This window comes from Neovison vison, chromosome 11 (genome assembly GCF_020171115.1).
Source record: "Neovison vison isolate M4711 chromosome 11, ASM_NN_V1, whole genome shotgun sequence".
Lineage (NCBI taxonomy): Eukaryota > Metazoa > Chordata > Mammalia > Carnivora > Mustelidae > Neogale > Neogale vison.
Window position 1 is genome coordinate 12803818 of NC_058101.1, and position 27734 is coordinate 12831551.

The 27734-nt window shown below is 34.3% G+C and overlaps 1 protein-coding gene across 1 annotated transcript in view; it reads left to right on the plus strand.

The window, feature by feature from the left end:
- Positions 1-4873: 4873 nt before the first annotated feature.
- The window catches only part of LOC122919218 (transmembrane protease serine 11F), a 90897-nt gene continuing 68036 nt past the window's right edge, over positions 4874-27734 (plus strand). The window contains exons 1-2 of the mRNA XM_044268115.1: positions 4874-4908; positions 19235-19315. Of these exons, the coding sequence (XP_044124050.1) occupies positions 19305-19315 (11 nt within the window). The 5' untranslated portion in view covers positions 4874-4908; positions 19235-19304. The remainder of the gene's footprint in view (positions 4909-19234; positions 19316-27734) is intronic.

Here is a 27734-nt window from a genome sequence, read left to right on the forward strand (position 1 = left end):
AATCTTGGTTAAATTAGGAACTGCTCTGGAACTATATTTTGTCACATCCTTATTTCCTCAAATATTTGCTCACTTGCAAATACATATGCCAGTGTTTTCTACCAGTTACATGACACCGGTTGTTTGGATTCTTTTTTTATTTTACTTTCAGTTAGTTAACTGATAGTGTCATTATTGGTTTCAGATGTACGATATTGTAATTCAACAATTCCATACATCACCTGGTGCTCATCACAACACGTGCCCTCCTTAATCCCAACATCTAATTAACCCATGCCATTCCCCACCTCGTGTCTGGTAATCACCAATTTGTTCTCTATAATTAAGAGTCTGTTTCTTGATTTGTCTCTCTCTGTTCCCCCTTTCTCATTTGTTTAGTCTCTTACATTCCACATATGAGTGAAATCATAGTATTTTTCTTTCTCTGACTGACTTATTTCACTTAGCATGATACAGTCTAGCTTTAGCAAGTCATTGCAAATGGCAAGATCTCATTCTTTTCTATGGCTGAGTAATATTCTATTGTATATATATCACATCTTTATCTGTTCATCAATTGATAGACAGATGGCCTGCTTCCATATTTTGGATATTGTAAAAAAGCTGCTATAAACATAGGGGTGCATATATCCCTTTGAACTACTGTTTTTTGAATTCTTTGGATAATACCCAGTAGTGTGATTACTGGATCCTAGGGTAGTTCCATTTTTTATTCTTTTTTAATTCTTATTTTTATTTTTAATTTGTATTTAAATTCCCATTAGCTAGTATATAGTGTAGTATTTGTTTCAGGTGTACCATATAGTGATTCAACAATTCCATACATCACCTGGCACTCATTACGGCAGGTACGCTCCTTCACGCATTTCACACATTTCACCCATCCCCCTACTCAAGTCCCCTCTGGTGACCATCAGTTTGTTCTCCACAAATTAAGAGTCTGTTTCCTGGTTTGCCTGACTCTATTTTTCTCTTTGGTCCTCTGTTTTGTTTCTTAAATTCTACATCTGAGTGTAATCATATGGTATTTGTCTTTCTCTGACTGACATTTCACTTAGCATAATACTCTCTGGCTCCAACCACGTTGTTGCAAATGGCAAGATTTCATCCCTTTTATGGCTGAGTAGTATTCCATAGAGTACATAAACTACCTCTCCATCATCCATTCGTTAGTCAATAGACATTTGGGCTCTTTCCATAATTTAGCTATTGTAGATAATGCTGCCATAAATATGGGGTGCATATATCCCTTTGAATGTGTATTTTGTGTTTTTTGAGTAAATACCTAGTAATGTAATTGCTGAGTGTTAGATGGTACTATTTTTAACTTTCTGAGGAAACTCCACACTGTTTTCCAGCCTGGCTGTACCGCTTTGCATTCCCACTAACAGCTCAAGAGCATTCCCTTGAATTAGGAGAATAAAAAAAATGAAGGATATTTCTCCACATCCTTGCCAACACCTGTTATTTCTCATACTGTGAGTTTTAGCCATTTTGACAGGTGTGAGGGGATATTGAATTGTAATTTTGATTTGTAGTTCCTGATGACCAGTGATGTTGAGCATCTTTTCATGTGTCTATTAGCCACCTGATTGTCTTCTTTCAAAAAATGTCTATTCACATCTTCTGCCCATTTTTAAAATTAGATTATTCATTTTGGGGGCGTTGAGTTTTATAAGTTCTTTAATATTTTGGCATTCTTAAGTTTTACTGAAATATTCTATAGATGAGAACTTATAAAAGCTCTTTATCTTGCTTTCAATTTTTTAAGTTCTCCAATATGAAGATCTATGCCCTCAGTTCTTGGAAATTCTTGACTACTATTTCTTCTAATCTTGTCTCACTCTATTATATCCTTATAAGCGTCTATAGAATATGTTTTTCATCTTATTTTTGTTGTTATAGATATTTTAGGTAATATTCTTTGCCATTTTTAAATAAGAAATTCTTGAACACAGAATTTTAACTACCATCACTAAATGAGCCTATTTGTTTTAGATGTTTATTACTAGCAGCAATACCTAGAGATGTTCTTTAACTACAGACACTTAAAAGATAACAAAAATATTAAAGGAGATTAAAAATATAATTATAAAAATATTTTTCAAATATATAATGTATTATATGTATCTTATTGAAAGTTACCTGCTTATAGGCTGAATATACAAGTAAGCAATGGGCAGATTATATACAATTCTTACCCATTACCTGGAACAACCAGCCCAGAAAGCCAACTCACTATGTACAATGACCAGTCAAAGAGGCCAAATAAGCAATTAGCCCCAGATGACCAGGACTTGATTAATGATATGATTAATAGCTGAGAACTTCTTTAATATTTTCCTCTACTTTCAACATAGGACCAATCACAGATAACTAAATATGCACCCTTATCCAATCAAATAGGCTGCCTTACTTTTAATTTAACCTTTCTACAGTTTCTCCCTGCTCTGCCTGTCCTTGAGCCAACCAAACACAAATAAATGTTAATTTCTGACTCCCTTCTTATAAAAACTCTGAATAAATAGCCTTTACTTGTTCTCACTTGGCTTGTCTGTCTGTGTGTGTGTTTCTAGAAATAGTGAGTGTGTATATATACATATATATATATATATATATATATATAATTCATTGGTGTTATGTATGTGGTTCCAGCATCAATTTATAGAACTTTATTATTAAAGAACTGGCCATTAGGTACAGCTAGTGAAGATATCTCAGAAATTAGATATTATGTATACTGTTTATGTACAAAGTCCTTATGAATGAGTACTTGATTCATTTGTTACTTCAATATTTACAGCTATGTGCCAAGCACTGTTGTAAGCATTAAAAGGGCAATGATCTGTGTTTTCACTCTACAAAATAATAAATGGATATATATATACATATATGCATGTGATATATATGTAGACAGAGACAGAGATAACAAGCTATAAACACTAAGAAAAACAAGTAATCAGAGGTTGAGGATAGAGAGTGATGGAGCCACTATTTTAGAGAACATGGTCAGAGAAGCGCCTTTGATGAGGTGACATTTGAATGGAGATGCAAAAGAAATGAAGGAGTGAGACTTGTAAGTATCTCCAGGAAAAGCTTCAAAGGGGAGAGTATAGACACTGCCAAGGCTGAGGACAGCATGGCTGGAACTGAGTGAAAATTAGGTTGGAAAGAACAGAGAAGGAGTAGGGCACGATCAAATATGGTTTTGTATGCCAAGATCAAGCAATGTTATTCTAACTGTGCTGAAAAGACATGTGAGGGGTTAATGCAAGGCAGCAGCATAATCTGACTAGTATTTCAGTGAGATCACTCTAATTGTTGTATACAGGGTAGACTGCTGAACGGGGCTAATCACGGAAGCAGTGATGCTTAGGAGGAAATGCAGTATTACAGATAACTGATGATCAGGTTATTGATTAGCGTGGTATAGGTAGAGATGGTGACAAGGGGTGAGATCTGAAGATAGAGACAAGGATATTCTAATGCATTGGATGTGGAAAACAGTCTAGCATGGCTTCCAGATCTTTGTCGTGACCAACTGGATGAGGAGTGCTGCAGTTTACTGTAATTGAGACTGAGTGGGAAGAGGCAGTCTGGAAGGTTAGGGCAAACTGATTGTTAAGGTTAGGACACATTAAATATAAGATGTCTGGAGAAATACGAGTATGTCGAGCAGAGATTTGGATATGCCAGTCTGGGGTTCAGAGAAGGGGTCCGGACTGGAAATGTAAGTCTGGGAATCATGAATATATCGAGAGCGTAATTGACGCAAAGGAAGTTCATGCAAGTCAGGAGTAAATGTGGTAGAGAAATATCTGAAGGCTGAGCCCTGAGAACTTGCATCCTGACTTGTTGGAAAGAGTAGAGGATTCAGCAAGTAGTTTCTCAGTCATTGCCCTGTAATTAGCAGCTGTTGAGGAGTCATGTAACTCCTAGTTGATTCATGTTTCAAGTATTAGATACAATCTACTACTGCTACAGATATACTAAGAGCATCCTGTATAGTAGCTGGAACATATTTCCTTTGTTAATTACGAATAATTTAAAGCCAAAAGGTAGCTACAGATTTTTTTTCTTGGGTATTTTTACACCAACGTTTTGAATTAGATATTTTAACCAAATGCCAAAAGTAATTTAATTTATGTAATAACAATGTCTACCAAACCCTTCAAAGCTTTTGTGCCTAAAAGCATGTCTTACAGAAGTAAGAGCTGAATAAATATTAGTTCCATACTGTAATGTTTCACTGGCAGAGAGTTAATAGCACAAAGCCATTTTATGTACTGGCGGAAAACACTCTAAAAATGGTAATTGTAGAGGTTATTTCCTATTCATTTCCTTCAGCCACATAAAGGAATATGAATAAGAAAAAAAAAAGGTATTTCTTGAAATAAAGATCCCATATCCAAATTCTCTCATCAGTATTTTAACTTTTGACTCACTGTGAGGCTTGGGTCAAACTGGGTAATCCTTGTGTAGAGTGAACATAATTTTTTCTTTCTACATGTTGGGTGCTGTAAGATTTGATGGGATTATGTGCCGTCCTCAGAACTTTCTGCTCTACTCTCTACAGTCAGCGAAAATGATAGTGGTGATTACAGGTTGTTGGAATGATGTCTCAATCGACCAGCTGTTGTTTTTAGCATGGCCCTGTGATTGGCTAAAAAAGATGGCATGTGACTAGTTTCAAATTGGCAAGAACCTTTTTGAAACCAGGGCCTTGTCTGACTCAGATTTAAAGGTGAAGTTCTGGGAGAAGGAGGTTAACTCTACATTATTTTTCATGTATTTTGGATGCCAGAGACAGGATTCCAGAGTTGCATTTTGGACCATTTCCAACGGCTGCCAGCCAAAGAAGTAGAAACTGTCTAATGACGGAACCATTTCAAGACTATAAACTACAAGGTATGCAAGCAATGGTTAAAAGGAATAAACACATATTTCTAAAGTCCATTTGCCCTCCTCCTTATGCCCTATTATAGTTTACTATGACATGACTTTTAAAAATTTACTTCTTTTGCTGACATTCTAAATCTGTCTTGTTCAAATTTTATTCTCTCTCCTTGAACCTTGAATTATGAGGCATTTCAGTTTATTGCATAAAAATGTACTTTTTTTTAAAAAGTCAAGTTTAAAAATATCTTGGGAGGTTTATAATGGCATTTATTTGTTCGAAGACTTTAGATCAGTGTGTACTAAGGACTCCTGGGATATCCCTGAGACTCTCATGGGCTGTTGACATCAAAACTGAAGTATCATTAGTGGTTTTGCCATGTTGATATTTGTACTGACCGAAGCAATAGCAATGATGATTAAAACTGCTGCACCTTAGTATGAATCAAGGCAGGGGAACCAAACTGTACCCCATTGCCTTTACATTTTTTGTTTTCAAGCATTCCAGAAAAAAAAAAAGAATTCTAGTTCCACTTAAGAATGTTATTGATGAAGAAGTTATCATCAAGTTACTGATGTATTAACTTTATTTTTATTAATACCCCTGGTGACAAAATGAAAGCCGTACATCAACATTTCTGCTGCAAACTGAAGTGCAATGGTTTCGAGGAAAGTTCTTAGATACTTGAAAAAAGCTGAAAAGCTACTATTTAACATACAGCATCATTTACCTAGATTTAGTTTTTTTGACAGGCAGCTTATAAAAAAATTAATAAAGTCAGTTTTGACTTCAAAGAAAACAACTAATCATTTGTTGTTTGTGATAAAATTCAAACTCACAAGTGAAAATTAGAATTTTTAAAAACTTGCATAACCCCTGTAAATTTTACAGCTTTCCAACATACTTACTTTTTATAATGAGGTTGATGTTGATATTAAGAAACATGGGTTTCTTGATATTATATAATGAAATGTGTTAACACTTGGGAATATGGGGGATTATGTGAATTAAGTGAATCAGTACTTTATAAAGACCCAATGCCTGATGTTACAAAATCATACACATTTAAAGATCCCATCAAGAGTGACAAAGACTGATGGATCTTAACATAACAAAGTACAAAAATTTAATTGATACGGTCTCAGATTCTACATGGCAACAACTCACCTCTATCATGTTTAGTGTAAAATCAAAGAATATCCATAATTATTTGAAAGCCTATCAAAATACTCTTTCTTTCTAATTATATCTCTGTGTGAGACAGAATTTTCCTAAAATATTTCAGTCAAAACAACACATGGCAATACAGTAAGTTTGAGAGCAAGTAGACCTAGACCTAAAATAAGATTCATGTTTTTTTAGAACTAAACTTTTTAAAAATAAAAATGATATTTTTAAATGGCTTATTTTTATTTTAAATAAATACTTTAAATTTCTTAGTTTTAATTTCTAATATAGTAATGATTGATAGGTAGTCCACATAAACTATATTTAAGGTCTTTGGTAATTTTTAAGGTTTGCGTCTTGAGACTTAAACATTTGAGGACCACTGATTTAATTCTTTCCAAAGGAGAAGTCAAGCATAGCAGACCTATGTAATGATAGAATTCTAATTCATTAGCTTTAAAGCTAGAGTTTAAAAATATATAAGCCCACAAAAAAATACTACCTGCTGTTTTTTCATTCAGTGACTCAGTCCATGACATATTTAACATAGTGATTATGCATCTGATGACTGTGCAGATCAGACGCTTTGAAATATATAATGCTAGTGCTCTGGGTGATACATTTTGTTTGTTTAATTAATGCTTATCTCCCGGCCCCCAGCACCTAACATAATCAATTCCACAATCACACTGAGGATCTTGAACAAGATACATTTTTGATGATCAGAACTTTGACCCTACTACAAGTGGTCTTGGGTTTGTCATAGGTTATGGGATTAAAATCATGGAAGTATAATTATTTTAGAATAGAAAAAGACAGGGGATGAGGTAGTACAAAATTTCTTTTGGCAGAAACAAAAACAGAAGCCCAGAGAGAAGTAGATAACATACAAGGTCCATATGTGACTAATTCTGGAACTGGAATCTGGTTTCCTGGTCAAATATTCTTTTCAGTATACTGCTATTTATTCTGTTTTCTGATATGTGAAATCTTTAATCTTAAATGCAAAATATTGACTTACAATATTACTGATTTTTTTTTTGAGCTGGTGATCTTTGAAACTTCCACCCACTCCTTCAGTCCACTAAGAGCGCTCTATTTTATTAAGTTTATGTTTTGAGGTATTAAACTAGACATGGAAAGAGTCAATGTTGAAAGTCAGATTTGGAACATAAGCCTAATTCTCCAGGTTGTACTGTCCTAACTGCTGCCATATCTGCTTTGTAAAAACCATACATTTTTTACTGTGATTATCTGGGTGAAATTGGAAGGCTAAATAGAAGCCTCTGGGTGTGGTGAAAAAATAATGAATACTGTTTTTCTGAAAATAAATAAATTGGAAAAAAAAAAAAAAAGAAGCCTCTGAGAGATGTAGATAAAAAGCATGAGAAGAGCTACAATCTGAGACCATCTTGCGGTTTATACCTAAAGGAACATTAAAATCTTCAGAATTTTGTTTCTTTTCTCATTTTTTTTAATTGTTTCCTGCCCATTTTCTTCTCTCTCTTCCCTACTTCTCTTCTTCCCCATCTCCAAATCTAATATGCATTTTCACATTTTTAAAAATATTCCATTTAATCAATAGGGGGTGTGTTAACAATTTTCACATATAAAAATCATCCATTTAGCTTTTGGGAATTTTTTTTCGGCACATCTTTGTTGTTTTTTTTCTTCTCTTTAAAATGTGTGTAGCTTTTTGTATGTGGTTATTGCACATTTCTTAAGGCTATTACTAGTTACATTGTATCACTTTTGCTTTTGTGAAAAGATTTTATTATTATTTTATTATTATTTTTATATTATGTTGTTGTTGACAGAGAGATAGCACAAGTAGGCTGGAGTTGCAGGCAGAGGGAGAGGGAGAAGCAGGCTCTCCGCTGAGCAGGGAGACCTATGCAGGGCTCAATCCAGGATCCTGGGATCATGACCAGAGCTAAAGGCCACTGCTTAACCGACTGAGCCACCCACCTGCCTCAGATTTTATTATTCACAATTGGTTAATACTCACAAAGTTATTCCTTGCTATATTCACTTTTTGAATCAAGTCACTTTGAATTCTTTTGTTAGTTTAGCTGATTAATCCTTAACTAACTTGGATTTTCTTTTTGTTTTTTTAAATTCAATTAGATTTTCTATTCAGAAAATCATGTTGTCTGCAAAGAGTAATTAACCTACCAGCCTTACAATGGTTAAATGTCCTTTTACAATTTCTGACATATCACGTTATCGTGAACATATATAATTATATATCTGAGCATATAATGTTGAAATCCCTCATTTTAACAATGGGAAAAACCATGACTCAGGAGAAATGATAGCCTATATTAAAATTAGCTAGGAAAAAGTATGCATATTAATCTGTAATCATTTCCTACAATCCTTACTGAAACAGATTTAAGGTCCCTTTCTCACTTGGTATAAAATAACTGAATGGTTATTTATGTAGAACTCAGAATAAATCATCCCCTTTAAAATTTTTACTTAAATATATTTCATAAAACTTTAGCTGTGTATAATACATTTTCAGAAATTATATAACAATGATTAAGTCCCTGTTTACAACTGGTCTCTATCATAAACTAAAGAGTATATAAGAGAGAATAATTCATAATATTTGAGATGTATCCTTAAGTATAGACTTCTCATCTTGCTGTTGATTAGGAATCTAATACAGCTTCATGAGGAAATCCTGGCCAGCGAGCATTGCATCATGACTGGTTTCGTTAATGAATTATGGGCATAAAATAACACCCCCGGTGAGAAGTATTTGAATTATGCATAGATGGTGATAGAAATACCTAAGGACTTAGTACACTCAATGGATATGAATGAAACAAGGCACACAGTGTAAAAAGGGATGGAGATTAATGAACTTCAGTGTTATGTGAATTGGGGATGAAACCAGAAATTGGCCAGAATTCAATGAGAATAATAGTATGTTTTCAGACAGGAAGTACATTTGGAGGAAAAGTTGAAAGATGGTCCTCAGGTCAGGTACAGACTTGAAAATGAAAATTCCAAAGAGCAAGGATGGGAGGTCTTTGGGTGATACCCACCTCTCAGCCTGGGTATTGACTTTGATGTACCATTTTCTCTGTTGTCTAGTAAAGAGGCCAAAGAAGGTAAATCAGCTCTTTCATTTCTATTTTCACCTCTCAATATCAGAAATCTAATTTTCAATAGTTCATGGGACCCTAGGGGAACTACTTAATTCATTCCAGAACAGTCTTTGTAGTTTTGGTTTGGATGGAAATTAGAGTGATATTTTTTTTTTTTTTAGAGTGATATTTTTCAAAATCAGTGCTATTATCTGCTAGTACAAAAGGCTGTTTTGTGAAACATATATATGTATCAATATGTGTATGATGCTGTGATATAAAATGCATTTTTACTGTAGAACATAATAAAAATGTTTGAGGAAAAAAAGCTGTACCAAGATGTATCAGAACTCTCAATACTGACCAGGAAGAATCTAATGCCCACAAGGATACTTTAGAGCATGATATAGGAGGTAGGGTGGGGGTGGAGAATAAGTGGGACTAGTCCACCCCTAGCAGGGAAGAATATTTTATCAGTTACTGTTGCTTAGAATTGCTGGTGCATGGTAACAATAATGACCACACCAACTTCTTTTTTTTTTTTTTTTCAAATGAAGACCGTTTGTTATTGCATTTCTTTTCAGGACACTGACTTACACAAAATTGAAATTCATGCCCTAAACCACATAAATAATTTTAAAGATCTACTTCATCAAAATATAATTTACATAAAATTCATTGAGTGTTCACAAAGTTATATATCGTGTCACACTACCACAATCAATTATAGATTATCTCCATCGCCCTTCCCACTTAATCCTTACATATTCAGCTCTGCCACATACGCCCACTGATGTGCTTTCTATCACTATCAGTTAGACTTGCCTTTCCTACTGTTTCATATAAATGTACTCATTCAATAAGTACTTTTTATGTCTGACTTTTTTCATTCACTATATTGCTTCTGAGATTATTTCTATGATGTTGAGGGTATCAGTAGTTCCCTTCTTGTTGCTTAATAGCAGTCTGTTACCTGATATGCAACAATTATCCGTTCATCGGTTGGTGGACATTTGGGAGCAATGGAATACCCATAAATTCCTGGTGGGAATGTAAAATTGTAAAACCCAATTTGAGAAGTGATTTGGCAGTTTCTGACCAAGTTACATATATACTTACAATACAAATCAACCATTCCATTCTTAGCTATTTACCAGAGAAATGAAAATATATATCCATCCTCAAACTTGTACACAACTGTACATATCAGCTTGATTCACAATAGACCACACCAACTTCAGTAACTTTCCTTTTGTTTTTAAATTCTTTACAGACATAGTACCCTCCTATTTTCCTGCATGCAGAATAGACTGCTTCTATAACCCCTGACTTCAGACATGGTGTGACACTGCTTCAGAGTGGCAATGGAAATTCCAAGTTATTACATACCAGAGTCAATCTCTATTATTAAGTTATCAATGAAGACTATAAGCCATCTATAAATAAGTTATAAGCCACTGCAATACCTAAAATCAACCACCAATAAAGGAAAGAAAATGTTTAGAGGAAGTGGCTATCCTATTTTTCTCTTAAATGTAATTTATTAGAAGATTCCTTTTACTTAGCATCCAAGAAAGATGGAGTTCATAAAGAGTTCTGAAAAGCTAACTGCAATTTTTATTAAGTTTTTTTTACTTTCAAAATTAAAAAGAGAAAAAGATCATATTTCCAATTTTCAGAAGTTATGTAAAAAATAAATACTAATTATAGTTTGAAATGGAGTAAGATAAATTAGCCAGTGTGTGTTAACTGCCCATCTACTATGGGTCTATATCAGATACCAGAAGATACTTCAGAAGGAAAAGATCCACATTCTGGTCTTTTGGATTTCAAATAAAGTTGAAGAGACAAAACTAGAATACATAATAGCAAAAACACGAAACTGTATCATACATTGTGTTTGAGAAGTCTACCAGTGAAGAAGCTACGAGTTCTAGAACAATATACCACTATTAACTAAATTATTGATTATGAGAATGATGTAATGTTTATTGAGTAACTACTCTCGTTAGATTCTCTTCCAGGTCATCTACACTCATAATTTCATTTGCTATGTACAACTGTTCTAAAGGATAGATGCAATTTTCATTTTTCTCTTACAAGTGAAGAAATTGAGGCACAGAGAGATTAAATGACATAACCAAGATCACAGAATCAGTGGCAGGACAAGAATTTGAATGAAAGCAGTCAGTACCCAAGAATTGCACTTTGTTTTATTTTTATTTTTTTAAAAGATTTTATTTAATTTATTTGAGAGAAAGAACACACACACACACACAGAGGGGAAGGGACGGAGGGCAAAGCAGAATCCCTGCTGAGCAGGGAGCCAGATGTCAGGCTCCATCCCAGGACCCCGAGATCATGACATAAACCAAAAGCAGACACTTAACTGACTGAGCTGTGCAGGCTCAACCTGCACCCAGGAACTGCACTTTGTGTTACCCTAAACTATCAAAGATTTCATTAAGGAGGTTGTAATTGGGTTGAGCTTTTACGAAGTGTCATATTTAAGTGAGAGAAAATAATAGAACACTTCAATGGGAAGGAGGCTATAATAACAGAAATTACAAAGTCAGAATGAATATTACATGTTTTAAGAATAACAATGCTTAATTAGGCTTGAAGTTCATGATGCAATGTATCATGGGAGATAGAGCTGGGATGAATTTGATTCTCAGAGGATTTTAGAATTTCATTGAGCACATTCTTGATGAGGTAGAAAATATGGGTGCCATTATAAGCTTTCTAAAATAGTCACATGATGAAAGTCATGTTTATGGACAATTAGTCTTTAATAAGCATGAAGGTGACATGGAAGGAAAAAAGAGCAAGAGTCATAGAATTCAGCTGGCAAGGTGTTAAAATAGTGTAAGCTAGATTAAGATGAGAAAAGAGTATATGGACCAAAAAAATAATTTGAGGGAATAATTACCAAAATCATTGGCTAGACACAGAGAATTAAAGTGAGTACTGAGTCAAAGATACCTTTCAAATTTTGAGTGTAGGTGATTAAGACATTAGGTGGCTGACAATGACATAGAAACCTGGAGGCACAAAAATTTGTTAACTTTGAGATAAGGGACTAGACTGTAAAATTCTCCGAGAGCAGGATGGTGTCACATTTACCAGCTTAGCCTTAGCCATATGAGAGGCACAATGCCTGGCACATAGTGGATGGCCAAGAAAATGTTTCTGAAGATGCCTGGCACATAATAAGTGGTAAAGAAAATATTTTTTAAATATATGATTGAATATAGTTATGATAAGACAGTGAAACAAGAACTCAACAGGCATCTATAGGACTACAGTTTAATGAGGGAGTAAAGTGGGTATACAGTTTGAGGAATTGTCTGAATAGAGGACAGTCTTACAGAGCCATGAGGATTAATTAATTCATGAAAGAGAAATTTGTTTTAAAAAAATATCTGGAGGAGCTGTTATAAAAACCTCCTACTTGAGGTCTTAAAAGATTTCTTTCAATTCAAAAATTATGAAGAAAAATAAATGCTTATTTAGTACTTGTGTCACAGAACAGTCTCTTTGCATTTAACCCTGCTGGGGGAGCTTATGGGGTGCTGATCAGCTTGACACATTTTTCCTTGCAAAGTCACTGACATATATAGCTAATATGTAAGAATGTAGAATACATTCATCCATCTTACTCAGATCCAGTATCATTTGAAGAAGATGAGACTATCTTAGTCTGCTTAATTCCAAGTGAGAAATACCTAATTATTTTTTGAAAGTGCATACCAGAAAATATTAGATCATATTCATAGCTCGTGTTTTAACATGTAGGAATGCTGTACACCAAAACAATGGCCGTGGTATGGGGAGACAAAAGAGACCAGAAGAGTAGATATTAATCCAAAGAGACTTCAGTGATACTTTAATAAGGAATTACATTTTAGAAAGAGGCTGGATGTATTTCATTAATTAAAGGTATTAGGAACAAGAGCATGCACTTTCCCCCATGCTTCTCTGAAAGAGCTAACACTTCTCAATAGGTCTAACTTCTGTTTGTTTCTTTATTACCTATACTCAACCTTTTCCATTCTATGAAGAGTTTATCTAAAACTAGATAATTTTATTCATAAACAATTCACCTAATCAAATATGTGAAAGTGCAGTATATCAAAATATGATGGAAGCCAAAACAATAAATGTCAGTGCCCCTGTCAACTAGGGAGCCTGATCACGTTTTTATTCTACTCCTCATCTTGAAAAGATTATATTATATTATATATATAATACATTATATTATATTGTCTTTTTTTTTTGAGGGGGCATATCTCTGGCATTCTCATAGTTGTCTTTAAAAAGGTTACTTCCCTCTATTCTATTTTTTCCCTTTACTCTAAAAACGAGTCTAGATATGTGTCTATGAAAGATTGCTTCATTCACACATCTGGTAAAGAAATCTTAAGATGTAATGAATCACTGCTATAGAATTCCTGTGGTTATTTCTTATTGTTCTTTCCATACCTTTGCTACTCTCCTAGAGGAAAAAGTATCAGCTTCTCCACTTCCAACTATTACCCTCATCATGTTTCTAAGTAAGAAAATACTCTAGTCGACCAAACAGCATTGTGCTGCTAGCAAAGGTTAAAAGTATTATCTTCTGGGAAAGAAACGGGTTAAATTGGGCAGCAGCCTTTTGGCAAGGGTCGGAATGAAACTGCCACTGGTGGCCAGCAAGCTGGCAGCTGTCCTCTAGACAATGAATTGTGCACGAACACACATATCATAAAAACATATCATGGCCCTAAGACAGAATGAATTCCAATAAAGAGGATGAAAGGCAATTATGTCTCTTTGAGGCCAGGAAATGCATCAGTTTTGGGCGAAGAGTTTCCTGGACAACTGGATCCATCCACTTAAGAGATGAAGCAAAAACCTAGATGTGGAGTTCCCAGTTCAGCAGCTTGATGTTGGGAAACCAGTACGGAAGAAACGGAATCTTACTCATAGTCACGAGCTATGCTCTTCATAGTATTGCATGATGATGTCCAACATATCTTCTAGAAAGCTTCTCAACGTGGGTTTTTTTCTGTTGCTGTTTCATGAATTTAGCCATTCCTTGCTCATTGGCCATTTCACTGATCCAGGGCATTAATTATCTGATCTTCCTGATGACAGAGAAGCATTCACATTCTTTGTGAAGACCCATGGAAACCCTTCCTTGTATCACTTTGGCATAGTATTTATGGTCATTTTGGAATTTGCCATTTGATTCTGATGCTTTACCTATGCTCAAAGAATTTTTTAAAAATATTTTATATATATTTTTTGACAGAGAAAGACAGAGCAAGAGAGGGAACACAGACAGGGGAAATAGGAGAGGGAGAAGCAGGCTTGTTGCAGGGCAGGGAGCCTGGTGTAGGGCTCCATCCCAGGACCCTGGGATCATGACCTGAGCCAAAGGCAGATGCTTTACCACTGAGCCACCCAGACAGCCACACAGAATTTTTAAAGAAAGATTCTTTTGGTGGAAGGATCCTTGGCATTAAGAAGTTTGTGGTTTTTCAATTTTTCCCTAATTGACTACCCTACCATCTAGCACTCAAGTTGGAGATCAGGCTCAAGTTTTTTTCTTTCTAAAGCTGACAGGTTTTAGTTAATCAACTAAAAGTTTGATGAGTTTGATGAGTTTCCTCAACCATGTAAAAATGCTCTTACAGATGTTATAAGCCATTTTTATACATAGAAGTCCTATTCTTTTTAGAAGGCCAGAATTAAAAGTATCATGAAAGAGGATATCTGTAAACTATAGATATACTGAAAGTGTAACATAAAAATTTCCAAAATTTGAGTTGAAATTGATGTAGTGTTTTATCACAACAGAACCTACCAATTTTTTCCCAAAAGTTAAACAGTTGTCACGCAAAATATTTTTTAATTTCCAAAATTTGAGTTGAAGTTCATATAATGTTCTAGAACAACAGAACCTACTAATTTTTTTCAGAAGAGTTAAACAGTTTGTACATAAAATATTTTCCAAGACTGTCACCCAAAGAATGAAAATAAATGACTGATTATTAGAAACAGAATCTCAGTGCTACTGCTATTAGTCAATTTGGTATAACCACGTGCATATCTTCTGTTTCCCAACATTTAGTTCGATGATAGATGGATCACAAAGCATAAAAAAGTGAACTCTACATATAAGGATGCAGAAATATATTTTATAATTACTTGTAAAATAATTTGAGCAGAAGTATTTTTAAATGTAGAGACTGATAAATTATCTTAGATTTATGGACTTAGATAATACAGATATTTATCAGCAAGGACATCACTTAATATGTCATATTTAAATGATAATAGAATATGTCTACATCATTGAAGGTGGTTATAATGAAGTAATTGAAATATTTATATTGAAAAAAATAATTTCCCTTACATGTAAAATATATATTTTGCTTCCAAATAAAACTTTTCTAAAGGAAACAATAATGATCTGAGGAAAAAAAAAAAAAACCTATTTGCTTGCACACTGGCTGAAATCCTCCAAAATCTACTTCTTGAGATGAAAAAAAAAAAAGACACATTTACCATCTTTTGATCTTCTTGGTTCCATAATTTAATAAGCACAAGGAAATGATACCTGTAAATGAGTTGATATTATAGTAAGTGTCTCCAATTTTTATTACCTCAGTTTCCTGGGCAAATCATATCTATTTGTTCTTACAATCTATTAAAGGGAGGCCTTCAATTTGGTTTCCTTTTCCATAAATCAATAATACATTCATTCTAGTCCATAGAATTCACTGGCACCCTTGAGGTTATTCTCTTCCTTCCGTGTAATCACCCTTTGGCAGTCCTCATACTTGGGAAGGTATAAAACTCCACTAAATCCCCTTATGTTCTCTCTTCAATGGCAAAATAGTATGCTGATTGACTTAATAAATGCAAGATAAAATTTAAGGCCATTTCTCAAACCTTGGGCTATTACTAAGTATGAAGCTAAGTTATTTCTTTGTTATAACTCTATTAAGTTCATAAGCTTAACTAATTTATTATAAAATCTGAAATTACAGGGAAATGTATACAAACCTTTTAGATTCTATTCTAAAAGTTATCTTTTTCCTATTCCTTCCTTTTATTTTGGAAACTGAAGAAATGTGATCAGTTTGGGAGTATCTTAACTTTCCGCTTGATGTCATAATCTAATGTCATCTTATTAGTGACTTTCCCTATTGACATTTTGCAACATACACTTATTGTCTTTTGACTGATAATAAATCAATCAACAAGGCAGCAATAGAAACCAGTATTGTTCCTGTATACATGGAGCAAGGTGTGCTGAAGGTACTAAGAACCAATGAAATAAAATTCACATGTAGTAATTTCTCTTCTATAGTATAAATAACTAGTGCCTGTCAACCTTCAGAATTAGCTGATAGTTACTCAGCCTTATAAGGAATATTCTTTAAAAAAATCAAAAAATGCTACATTAATTGGACCTTAATCCATCAATATCCTTAATTATGGATTACAATTAAAATTAATTTAATTAAAATTTAAAAGTTGTGGGGCACCTGGGTGGCTCAGTGGGTTAAAGCCTCTGCCTTCAGCTCAGGTCATGATCCCAGGGTCCTGGGATCAAGCCCAGCATCTGGCTCTGTGCTCGGCAGGGAGCCTGCTTCCCTTCCTCTCTCTCTGCCTGCCTATCTGCCTGCTTGTGATCTCTGTCTGTCAAATAAATAAATAAAATCTTTAAAAAAAAATTTAAAAGTTGTGCAAACATAATATATTGCTGGAAAGGGAAACCATATAAATGGGAATTTGGAAATTCCCCTTTTGAAGCTCATTGAAAGTAATTAGCAATGTAACACTACTCTTAGAAAAAAATGAGAGTTGGAGAGACTAAAAGACCTAATATTTTTGTGGGCTTTATTATGAACCAGACACTATTTTAACTTCTTTACATTTTTCTTTCATTTAAACTATGCCCAAGTAGTATCCTCATTTTACAGAGAAAAAAACTGAGATGTAGAAAGGTTAAGAATTTTCCTAAACGTTACATAGTCAGTAGACGATAGCACCAGTAAGTGAACCCAGTCATCTTAGTCAGGGCCCTAGGGTGCTGCCACCCCACCATGGTAAAGATATTACCTCTGAGAATAAAGATGAGTTATTTTACATATTCACTGAAATCAGAAGAGGAAAAAAACAAAAATAAGGAAAGAAATAGAAAATTTGAAATCATATAGAAGATAACTTGAGAGAATGGCATAAGAAGAAAGATTCCTGAGAGAAACAGTTGAGCTGCTTTTTTTTGAATATTTATGAATATGAAAAATATATGCAAACCACATCCCATTCCAGCCCTCAAAGCTGCTTCTTGTACTCACGTGATTCTTGTATAGCATAATTTTCTCCACTAGAGCCAAGAGTTTATTTTCTCTGTATTATTATTTACTAACATAAAGAGCTGAGGATATTTTTATAAACTTTAACAAATTCAATTACAATATTAATGTATACAAGTATAATATTAATTTATTAATGAAGAATATTTTAATTTAAACATTAAAAACATTTTAAAAGCATATGTATATGATGCTAATTTCAAGTTAGCACAGTATTATAATATAGAAATAATAGTGTGTTATAGGCATATTAAAATTAATGTAATTTGTCTAGCACTTTTTTATTAGATTTTTTTAATGTTTTTTTACTTTTGGAAAAAAAATCAAATCTCCAAAGAATAAAATTACTTTTGACTAAATTAAGTTATAATTTTCAACATAGGTAAAGTGTTTCAGTAAGTTTTGTGAACTATTTACTCAGAAATTTTTATTCCTTTTCAAAATTATATTGTTATATATTTTTTGTCATATTATCAATGATTACACTAACTGAAAATCTGACTCAGTTTTTCCATTTGTAAAATGTCTTGGGAAATATATTTCATATTAATGACTTTGTTGAGTATTATAATTAAAATGTTAATATTACATTCAAATAGCTTATAGTATTTTAAATAAAGGTTTTCTGTAAGAACAATGAAGACTCGTATTTAAAGCTTTCTTTTCTTTAATATCTCCTGGCTCTAAGCCTTTAAAAGCAGCTCTTAAAATTGTAATATTCATGCTGAAACTTTACTATCTTCACTAGAAGTTCATATATTCAGACCAAGATCCCTGAAAAAAATCAATTATCTAAAACGACTATTTATAAATACTGAGGTATTCACACACCATTAAGATGAAATATACTATTTTTTAAAAAATGGTTTTATTTATTTTAGAGAGAGAGGAGTCAGAGAGGGTGCATGAGTGGGGGGAGGGGCAGAAGGCCCGGGAAAGAGAGAGAATCCCAAGCAGACTCCCTGCGTGTGGAGCCTAAGGCAAGGGCTCAATATCAGGACCCTGAGTTCATGACCTGAGCCAAAATCAAAAGTCGGACACTTAACTGACTGAGCCAGGCAACCCCTAAGCTCTTCTTTAAAAAAAATGAAAAGTAAAAAATAAAACAATCACATTCTTCTTTTGCGTTTTGGGAGTAAATAAATTCTTTCAATAAAATCTGTAATCTTTAGAACTAAAATGGACAGCAGTAGAAAAAGCTAATAGAGTCCTGCCATCTTACTTTTGAGCAAAATAAGTCCCAGTGAGCTAAGCAGCTTGCCCAGGGTCGCACCAGCAGGGTGGCAGGGTACTTGGCTCAGGCCCACAGCTCAGGTTCTTACCACACCCCCATACCGCACGGGAAGAGACATAACAATTCTCATGAAGAAGGAAGTACCATCGATGTACTCTAATGTTTTGTTGGTTTTTTTTTTTTTTTTTTTTAAACAAATTGGAGCCACACCTCAATGCCGATCATACCTCCCCAACTGGAAAAGTGTGGTCTTCTGAATCATCAGCAGTTGCACTCTGTGTGCCGGCCACCGCTTGGAGCTTCTCTGTGCTATGAAGTATTAATAATTACTTCGCGGAGTCGAACTAGCTGGCACAAAATTGATCATGTTCTTATCGGGCTATATCAGGACTCGAGATCTCAGTCCCTAAACACGTTGGACTTGTTTCCTCTCTTGTTGCCAGTGACTGTCGTTCTTTTCCAGCCTCCCAGCCCTGACCTGGCTGATAGAGATCAGATGCTGACTGGATAGAAGCTGCCCCAGTCCTGGGTCCATGATGTACGCGTAAGTACTCGGCTCTTCTCAGTCAGGGTAACCAACAGACACAACTCCTGAGACAGGCAGGACAAATGCTGGCTGGTCAAGAGTGCTTTAAAAATAAGGTGGTTTTTTTTGGTTTGTTTTGGGGTTTTTTTAATGTGCGTTACTGTATTTTGAGTTAAAGTTTTATTTTGTTGCTATTTCTACACACAAGAATTTTTTAAACAAAAGGAGCCAATGTGTTCCTTTCTAAATAACAGAAACAGAAATGATGTGCAGTAACATATCTAACTATATTATATTTAAACATTTAGAAAAACCTATGCTTCGAAAGAATGATTTATAATAGTTTAATTTCTTTGGTATGATCAGTAGCTTGGTACAAATTTTTGTCTGTATTGTTTTGTGAAGTATATCTGGAAAACCTGAAATATAAAAGGAGAGTTTATTGGAATTTCAATTTTGAGTTCTAAATTAAAAGTGTGGTAGCATTAAGATTATATGTATCATGAATGAAGGATGAAAATGAAAATATTTATATTTAAATATGTAAATAATGATTGAGTTAAAAAAATCTACAATGTATGTGACATTTTTCACAATTGAACTCCAAAATAATTGATCAAGTAATGAATTTATGAATTTATGGTAAATAAATTTGTATATGTATATACATTTAGGTAATTTCAGGCTATCATTTTATAGACTCATAAATGAATAACTAATATTCGATATGAGTGATTTCGTTCAAGTGCCTGCTTAGTCTAACCTAGTTTCTTCTCAGAGAGGTCCTTGACTTCTCTATAGACACCGATTTCCCATGTGGTCTGCTGACTGAGGTTTCAAACTTAGTCATGTTTCTGTGATCATTATAATTGTACAGTCATTTGATTTTTGTCTTCAATGAAGAATAATACTTTAAGCCTGTAGGCTCCAGCACTCTTAGATAATGAGTGCTCTTGCCCTTCCTAAATCACTCTGAAATAATAGCATGAGCCTGAGAAAGATGATCTATTTCACACATAGAGAGAGCTTCTCTCCAAAGGCCATTTCAGGACAGCTTGATATAGCATATTATAGGTACCTTTTATTAAATATGAAAGGTGTACTTCTTTTTTTATGATTTATTTATTTATTTTAGAGAGGGAGGAGAACAAGTGGGAGGGGCAGGGTGGGAGGGAGAGAGAGAATCTCAAGGTGAGTCCCCACTGAACACAGAACCTGACATGCAGCTCGATCTCATGATCCTAGATCATGACCTGAGCTGAAATCAAGAGTCAGACACTAAGGGTCACCTGGGTGGCTCAGTGCATTAAGCCTCTGCCTTTGGCTCAAGTCTTGATCTCAGGGTCCTGGGATTGAGCCCCATATCGGGCTCTCTGCTCAGCAGGGAGCCTGCTTCCCCCTCTCTCTCTGCCTGCCTCTCTGCCTACTTGTGATCTCTCTCTCTGTGTCAAATAAATAAGTAAAATCTTAAAAAAAAAAAAAAAAGAGTCAGACACTTAACCAATTGTGCCACCCAGGTGCCCCACAAGAGGTATACTTCTTATTAAATATGAGAAAGTGTTATTTCTTCTTTTTAAAGATTTATTTATTAGAGAGAGAAAAAGAGAGAGAGAGAGAACATGAGTGAGGGGGGAGGATCAGTGGGAAAGAACCTCAAGCAGATTCCCCACTGAGTGCAGAGCCTGATGTGGGGCTTGATCTCAAGACCCTGAGATCATGACCTGAGCCAAAATCAAGAACATTTTAACTGACTGATCCATCCAGAAACCCCTGAAAGTGTCATTTCCAATTCACAAAGATAAGGACAGAGTAAGACAAAATGTACAGATAGAAAAATTACTTTTATATATAACAAACATTCATATAACTATAGTATCCTAACAATTTCAGTTTTAAAGAATTAGCAAAGAACTTGAAGTTCTCTCATTCTCATTTTGCTCCGAATTCTGTGGTATGCTTTTTCTATCAGTGAAATTCTTCTTTTCCCAACTTCTGGTATCATCTCCATTCACTCACTTTCCCACTCTAAAAGTATTATTACCAACACAGGAAATTTCTATATTGAAGCCTCACCAGGTTGGATCTAGAGTTTATAATTCTGTATCTCTTATGATTAAGTATTTCTTCTAACTGGATTCTAGAACAGTATTGTTTTTAACACAGATCCTCTGTCAAAAAAGTGGATTGTGATATAGAGATTAAAAGGTTAGGCAGTGGGTTCACTGACTTCCTTAGTAAAGGTATTTTGCTCAAGGGGCAGAGAATCTCAGTTTCAAAGAATGAATGAATTAGATGCTATAGCTTCTCAGAAGTTCTGTTCTTCTCATTGTCGTGTAGTGGAAAGAGTACTAACATGAGATTTAGATGTGTTCTGGATCCAGCTTTGTGCTCATTTGTCTTGACAAGTCACTTACCTCCAAGACTTCACTTCTACATGTAAAGTGTGGGGAGTTTACATTAACGTAAATGGAGGAGGAGTTGTCACCAGTAATGGGACTTGAAGTCATTTTTGTGAGTAAACGCAAAGCTATTTTATTGATTTGTTACTTAGTTTATCTGGGTATTATTCATTTTGGTTTTTTTTTCTTTGTTAAATTAAATAACTGTGAAGTAATATCTGGTATTAACTTTGTTATATTTTTAGTATATCATAACTAGTAAGTCTAAGTATTGTATTTTGGAACTGTTGTTTTAGATATATGATTATGTGTATGTTCTATGCTGTGATATAGAACACTTCTTACTGTGGGTCATGGTCAAAAATATTTTTAAAAACACTGCATTAGCCTTAAAGTCTTTTTAAATTCCATGATTTCAAAGAACTTAATAGCCAGTTAATATGGAGGACATTAACTTTCTTGAGACTCTAAAAACTATTTGAATTATCCCAGAGTATAGATTTTTTTTCCACTAGTCCTTAAATTTGGTGCCTCCCACAGGTGAGGCAGAAATAAGAGATATGGTTACCAGCAATATAGATACTTTAGTGGCAGGAGGCCACACCCTGATGGCACAATCTGACAAATATGAAAAAATAAGTATAAAGAATGTTACAGGGATAACCCTCTCAACCTCATAAAGGCTTCTCTGAACATATAATGATTGAGTTTTGTCTAAAAAAAAAAAAGCTATTTGGAATTATTGGAAGAGAAGGAAGTAGGGATCCTGGGCTAGGAGAACGCAGCCCTTGCAAAGGTCATGACGCTTAACATATATGGACAAACAGAGGTTGGATATTCTGAGAAGAAATGAGTGATCAGTCAGACTATGAAGGCCCTTTTATATCAGATTAAAATCTCTGAACTTTATTAAAAGAATTGAGTATAAATTTAAGCACAAGGAAGAAATGATATAATTTGTGATTGAGAACAATTAGGGTAGACCAGATTAGTCTGGTGGTTCTACTGTTTCCTGGTACAGTTGCAGAACTAAACGAAGGGAATGGCAAGAGACTGCCTATGTACAAGTTGTTTCTTCTGCCTAAAATGAGTGTTCCTTCTCATGGTTGATGAGACCCCATATCTTCCTTGAGGATTCTAATCAAAATAACTGTGAAAATTTTCTCTTACATCACATATTATGTCTTCATAATTCCTGAAGCACAGCCATCCTGTTTAAAAAAAAAAAATCACTTAAACAGGGGTGCCAGGGGCTTAGTTGGTTAAGCCTCCAACTCTTGATTTCAGGTCAGGTCATGATCTCAGGGTTATTAGATCAAGCCACATGTTGGGCACTGGGCGTGGAGGCTGCTTAAGATTTTCTCTCTCTCCCTGTACTCTTCTCTCTCTGAAAAAGAAAAATCAAATAAACATTAATACTTATGTTGGCACTTCTCTGTATGGTTAACTATTTGTTTACAGTTATGGTCCACAGTTTAACAGACGGCTCTCTGTATTCCCAGGACAAACACATTTCCTGGCCCAATGTAGACCCTCAACATTTGTCTGTTGACTTATGGAAATATATGCCAAACACAAACATAAAGCCAAAGAACAGAGACTAAGAAAAGAGGAAAAGTTGGAGTAAATGAAAATTTCAAGTTTACTTTTTTTTTTTTTAAGGATTTGTTTATTTATTTGAGAGAGAGAGTACATGTGGCAGAAGGAGCAGGACTCTCAAGCAGACTCCATGCTGAGCATGGAGCCCAACAAGGGCCTCTATCTTATGAACCTGAGATCACAATCTGAGCCAAAACCAAGAGTCCAATGCCCAACAGACTATGCCACCCAAGACCCTGGAGTTTGCTTTCATTACAAATCTATTTGAGAAGGCCTATGAGATAATTTGAGATAGTAATCAGAAGGTAAATAATAAGTTAAATAGTGGAGAGAATTCATTGGAAGTAAACTTATACCATGGGAATTTATTGTAGAAGAGATGAAAACATCATATAAATGACTACAGACTAGATTTTATAGTTTTATTTATTCATTAATTCAACTAATGCTTATTATTCTAACTTATGGCATACCAGTAGACCATTACATACACACATAATATATATACATCTATACATGTATACACGTACTATATATACACATATCTATAGTGAGTTTATATTATGTGAGCATATTTACACATATCACACGCACATAAATATACACATAGGCATGTATATGAGTGTAATAAACATTCTCTACTTTTATAGTGTTTACAATTTAGAGGAGACATGGTAAACAACTAAAACAAATGCATATGAATTTAAAATGTGATCAGCATGAGGTAAAGGTTTTGTACTTTTTTCCAAAAATCTTTTCTACTTAGCTTTATTTCTTTTGATAACTCCTGGAATCAGTGACAATCCTGGCAGTGATAACTGCTGGCATTGTTTAAAAAATAGGCTTTCAGTTTATATGATAACACTCTACAGCCTACTTTTGTCCACAGATAAAGGAAAGCTAAATTTGTGAAATGCATTTGAAAATGTTAAATATTGAAAAAGTTTCCCAATAAAGTCTTCCAAAGGTCTAAATAGGATCTAACCCTCTTAACACTATTTAACAATTGTAGGAAGACATGAAAACCAGTACCTTGACCAAGAAAATACTTCTGTGTTGCTGTGTCCAGTTATTTGTGGTAGTCTTTAAAAAGGATGTTGTGTCTTTGGAGTACTATGGGGTTCGATGTGTTAGCGTAATGGATGAATATTTGGGGAAAAATAGCAAGAAATTTTTCATGCTCTTGAATCATATATTCATTATATGGTTTAATTATTTATGAAACATTTGAATCCTTAACTTCTCAGAAACATTCACATTCGAAATCCAGGTTGAGAAGCCAACTCAAAGACATATGAGGGGTACCTAGGTGGCTCAGTGGGTTAAAGCCTCTGCCTTCGGCTCGGGTCATGATCTCAGGGTGCTGGGATCAAGCCCTGCATTGGGCTCTCTGCTCAGCAGGGAGCCTGCTTGCCCCTCTCTCTCTGCCTGACTCTCTGCCTGCTTGTAATCTCTGTCTGTCAAATAATTAAATAAAATATTTTTTTAAAAAAGACATATGAGAGATATTTGCTGTTTTGGATTCTGTACATTTTATTTTCTTCCAATAGTGTAAATGACTAAACTTTGACTTTTAACTGATTCCCTTTAGTTACCAGTAGTAAAATGTATTTAAATGTCTCTGATTATTTTGCAAAGTTTTTAAGATTTTATAATTAATGTTTATTACTGCTCAATATTTGAAAACAGGCTACTATGAAGCATTCATTAATTTATGTAACATTCTCATGGAGTAAAGATAGCAGCCCACAACTTAGGTATTTTGTATATAATAAAAATATATTATTTTAAAATATAACTATAGAAAATATACAGTAGTGTGATCTACTAGTGGGAATCATATGAAATTGCTCCTTTTATGGTTAAAAATGACTGAGTATCAAAAATTTCTGTGGTTCAAACTAATCAAATCTCTTCCAGGTCTTATTTTATGTGTATATATATACACACACACACATATATACACACACACACACATACACAAACACACATATACATATATATTTATATATATATATGGAATGACTGATGCAACTTAAAAATTACATGATTTAAGGAAACTATCAGGACATTTGAAAAATCCTTCATACTATCTAAAAAACACTGGATGGCTTAGATACAAGAATGTCAAACAACCTTGGACACACATCTCAAAAGATGAGATAAGGTAGAGCAATTTGGCAAAAATTAACTCCTGAAAATAGAAAAAATAAAAAATAAAAAATCTAGTGCCAAACAGATTGTAGGTGTGTCTATAAATGACTGTAAGCAGAAAAGGGGAAAAAAATCCAGTTAATCATTTGATCTATAAGGTATCCAACAATTGCCTTAACTTTTGTATCTCCCCCTTTTATACTCATTGACAGATTCTCTGCACCACTTCTTTTCATAATCCATCAAATAAACTTGAATAAATAAAAGGACTTAGAATGAATGATACCTTTAGTACAATGTGGCAGTGTCAAATCATAAGAGAGGATATACAAAGTAAGACTCTATGGCTTCATCTTATTAAAGTTTTAAAAAGTAATCTAAAAATAGGTCAGCTAAGGGTCCCTGGTTGGCTCAGTCAGTTGGGCATCCACCTTCTGCTCAGGTCATGATCCTGGGATCCTAGGATCAGGCCACACGTAGGGCTCTCTGCTTAGTTGGGGGTCTGCTTCTCCCTCTGCCTCTCCCCCTGCTCATGCTCTCTCTTTCACTCTCTTAATTAATAAATAAATAAATTAATCAATTAAATAAATGTAAAAATCAGGTCAGTTATGTTACTCCCATCTTTCACACAGAACTCATGATTTTGGTCATATGAGACCTGTTACAGATTGGGTTGAACATAGCAGCATAGACACCACCTTGAAACTACATCAGTGTTGTCCTTTTATCTTTCCTCTCTACTAAGTCAGTGAGGCATTTCCTGTCCCATTATGGCCCTACTACCTATCTTCTCCTTCCTGTTATCATTCATCTTTCCATAATCATCTTCTTGATGATTACTATCCCCTGATTGTACCTTCATTTCCAAACGCAGACTTCAGTTGTTTTAGTGTTACTGGCCACCATTTCTGCTACTGGCACGAAAGAGGAAGGATTAATTTATTTTTCTATTGCTTATACCTCATGTCACTTTTAAGAACATATTAACTCAAAAAAAAAAAAAAAAGAACATATTAACTCATGGGATATTGCGATTGGGTACTTGGGATATTACCAGATAAAATGGCTGAGACAAATATCTTCACTTTTTTGCATTATCATTAGTCAACCTAAGAAATTTACCCTCTTTCAAGGAAAAGATAAACTTAGAGTCCTTTCCTTTCATGACTCATCTTCTTTGGGGCAACTATTTCTCGTTTAGGACTGCTCCTGTGTTCCTTACCCATTGGCCCAACAAGAGCAGCAAGAATTTAGTCAGTATTTAATACTTCTTTAAAATTGGCAAAACCATCATTTCTCTTTATTGTTATTTATTTAACTGATTAGCTGTCATTGTTCTCTTGCTGACGACAGGTTTTAAAAATGTTAAGCATTACTTAAATGAAACTGGTAACATGGAAGGATACAGCTTATTAACTGAGAATGGCTTCGTTCATAAACTGCAGGCTTTTGAATCAAATTTTTAGTAGTGTTGTGTAGATCTATTTGTGTTGTGTGATTTGTCCTGACTCTCTCAGGGCTCTCCATTAGTTTGAAATTTGCATGACTGAAATAGAGTTGCAAAGAGCTCCATTTATTATCAAGGAACATAGTAAAGCCAACTGACTATATTCTTAGTACCCAATGAGAATAAACTAATCTACATACCTCCTATGTGTGATATTTTTAAACTGGAATTCAGGTTCAAAGATCAAGCTGCATTCCCTCAAAAAAAATTTTTTTTTAAGTGGATCAGGAACTCAGGGAGAATGTGCATATCTCTAAACTAATGAGGATAAAGGATACTATATTCATGACTGTCTTTCTGGAAATGATTAAATAAATTTTAAATAAAATATACTTTGATACAAGGTTAATGTATAAGGAGTTGCTCTAGGTGCCTAGAACTGGATTGTCTGCTTTAATTATGTGTTACCTATTCATTAACATAAATGAAATAAACATTTAGAATGGAATCTACCTATTAGAATTGCATTTTCTTTGATTCATATACTAATGTTGCATTTATGGTACTTAACTGTTTAACTGTATAGGAGAAAATATGGGAATTGCATTCTACATCCTGCAGTGTACTTAATGAAATATGGCTATTACTATTCATATGGCTATGAAATAAGTTTTTTTCTGGTTATAATTCTGGTTTTTTATTTAAGATTTTATTTATTTATTTGTCAGAGAGAGAGAGAGACAGTGAGCACAAGCAGTGGGGGGAAGAAGGCAGAGGGAGAAGCAGGCTTACCCACTGAGCAAGGATCCAGATACAGGACTCCATCGTAGGATCCTGG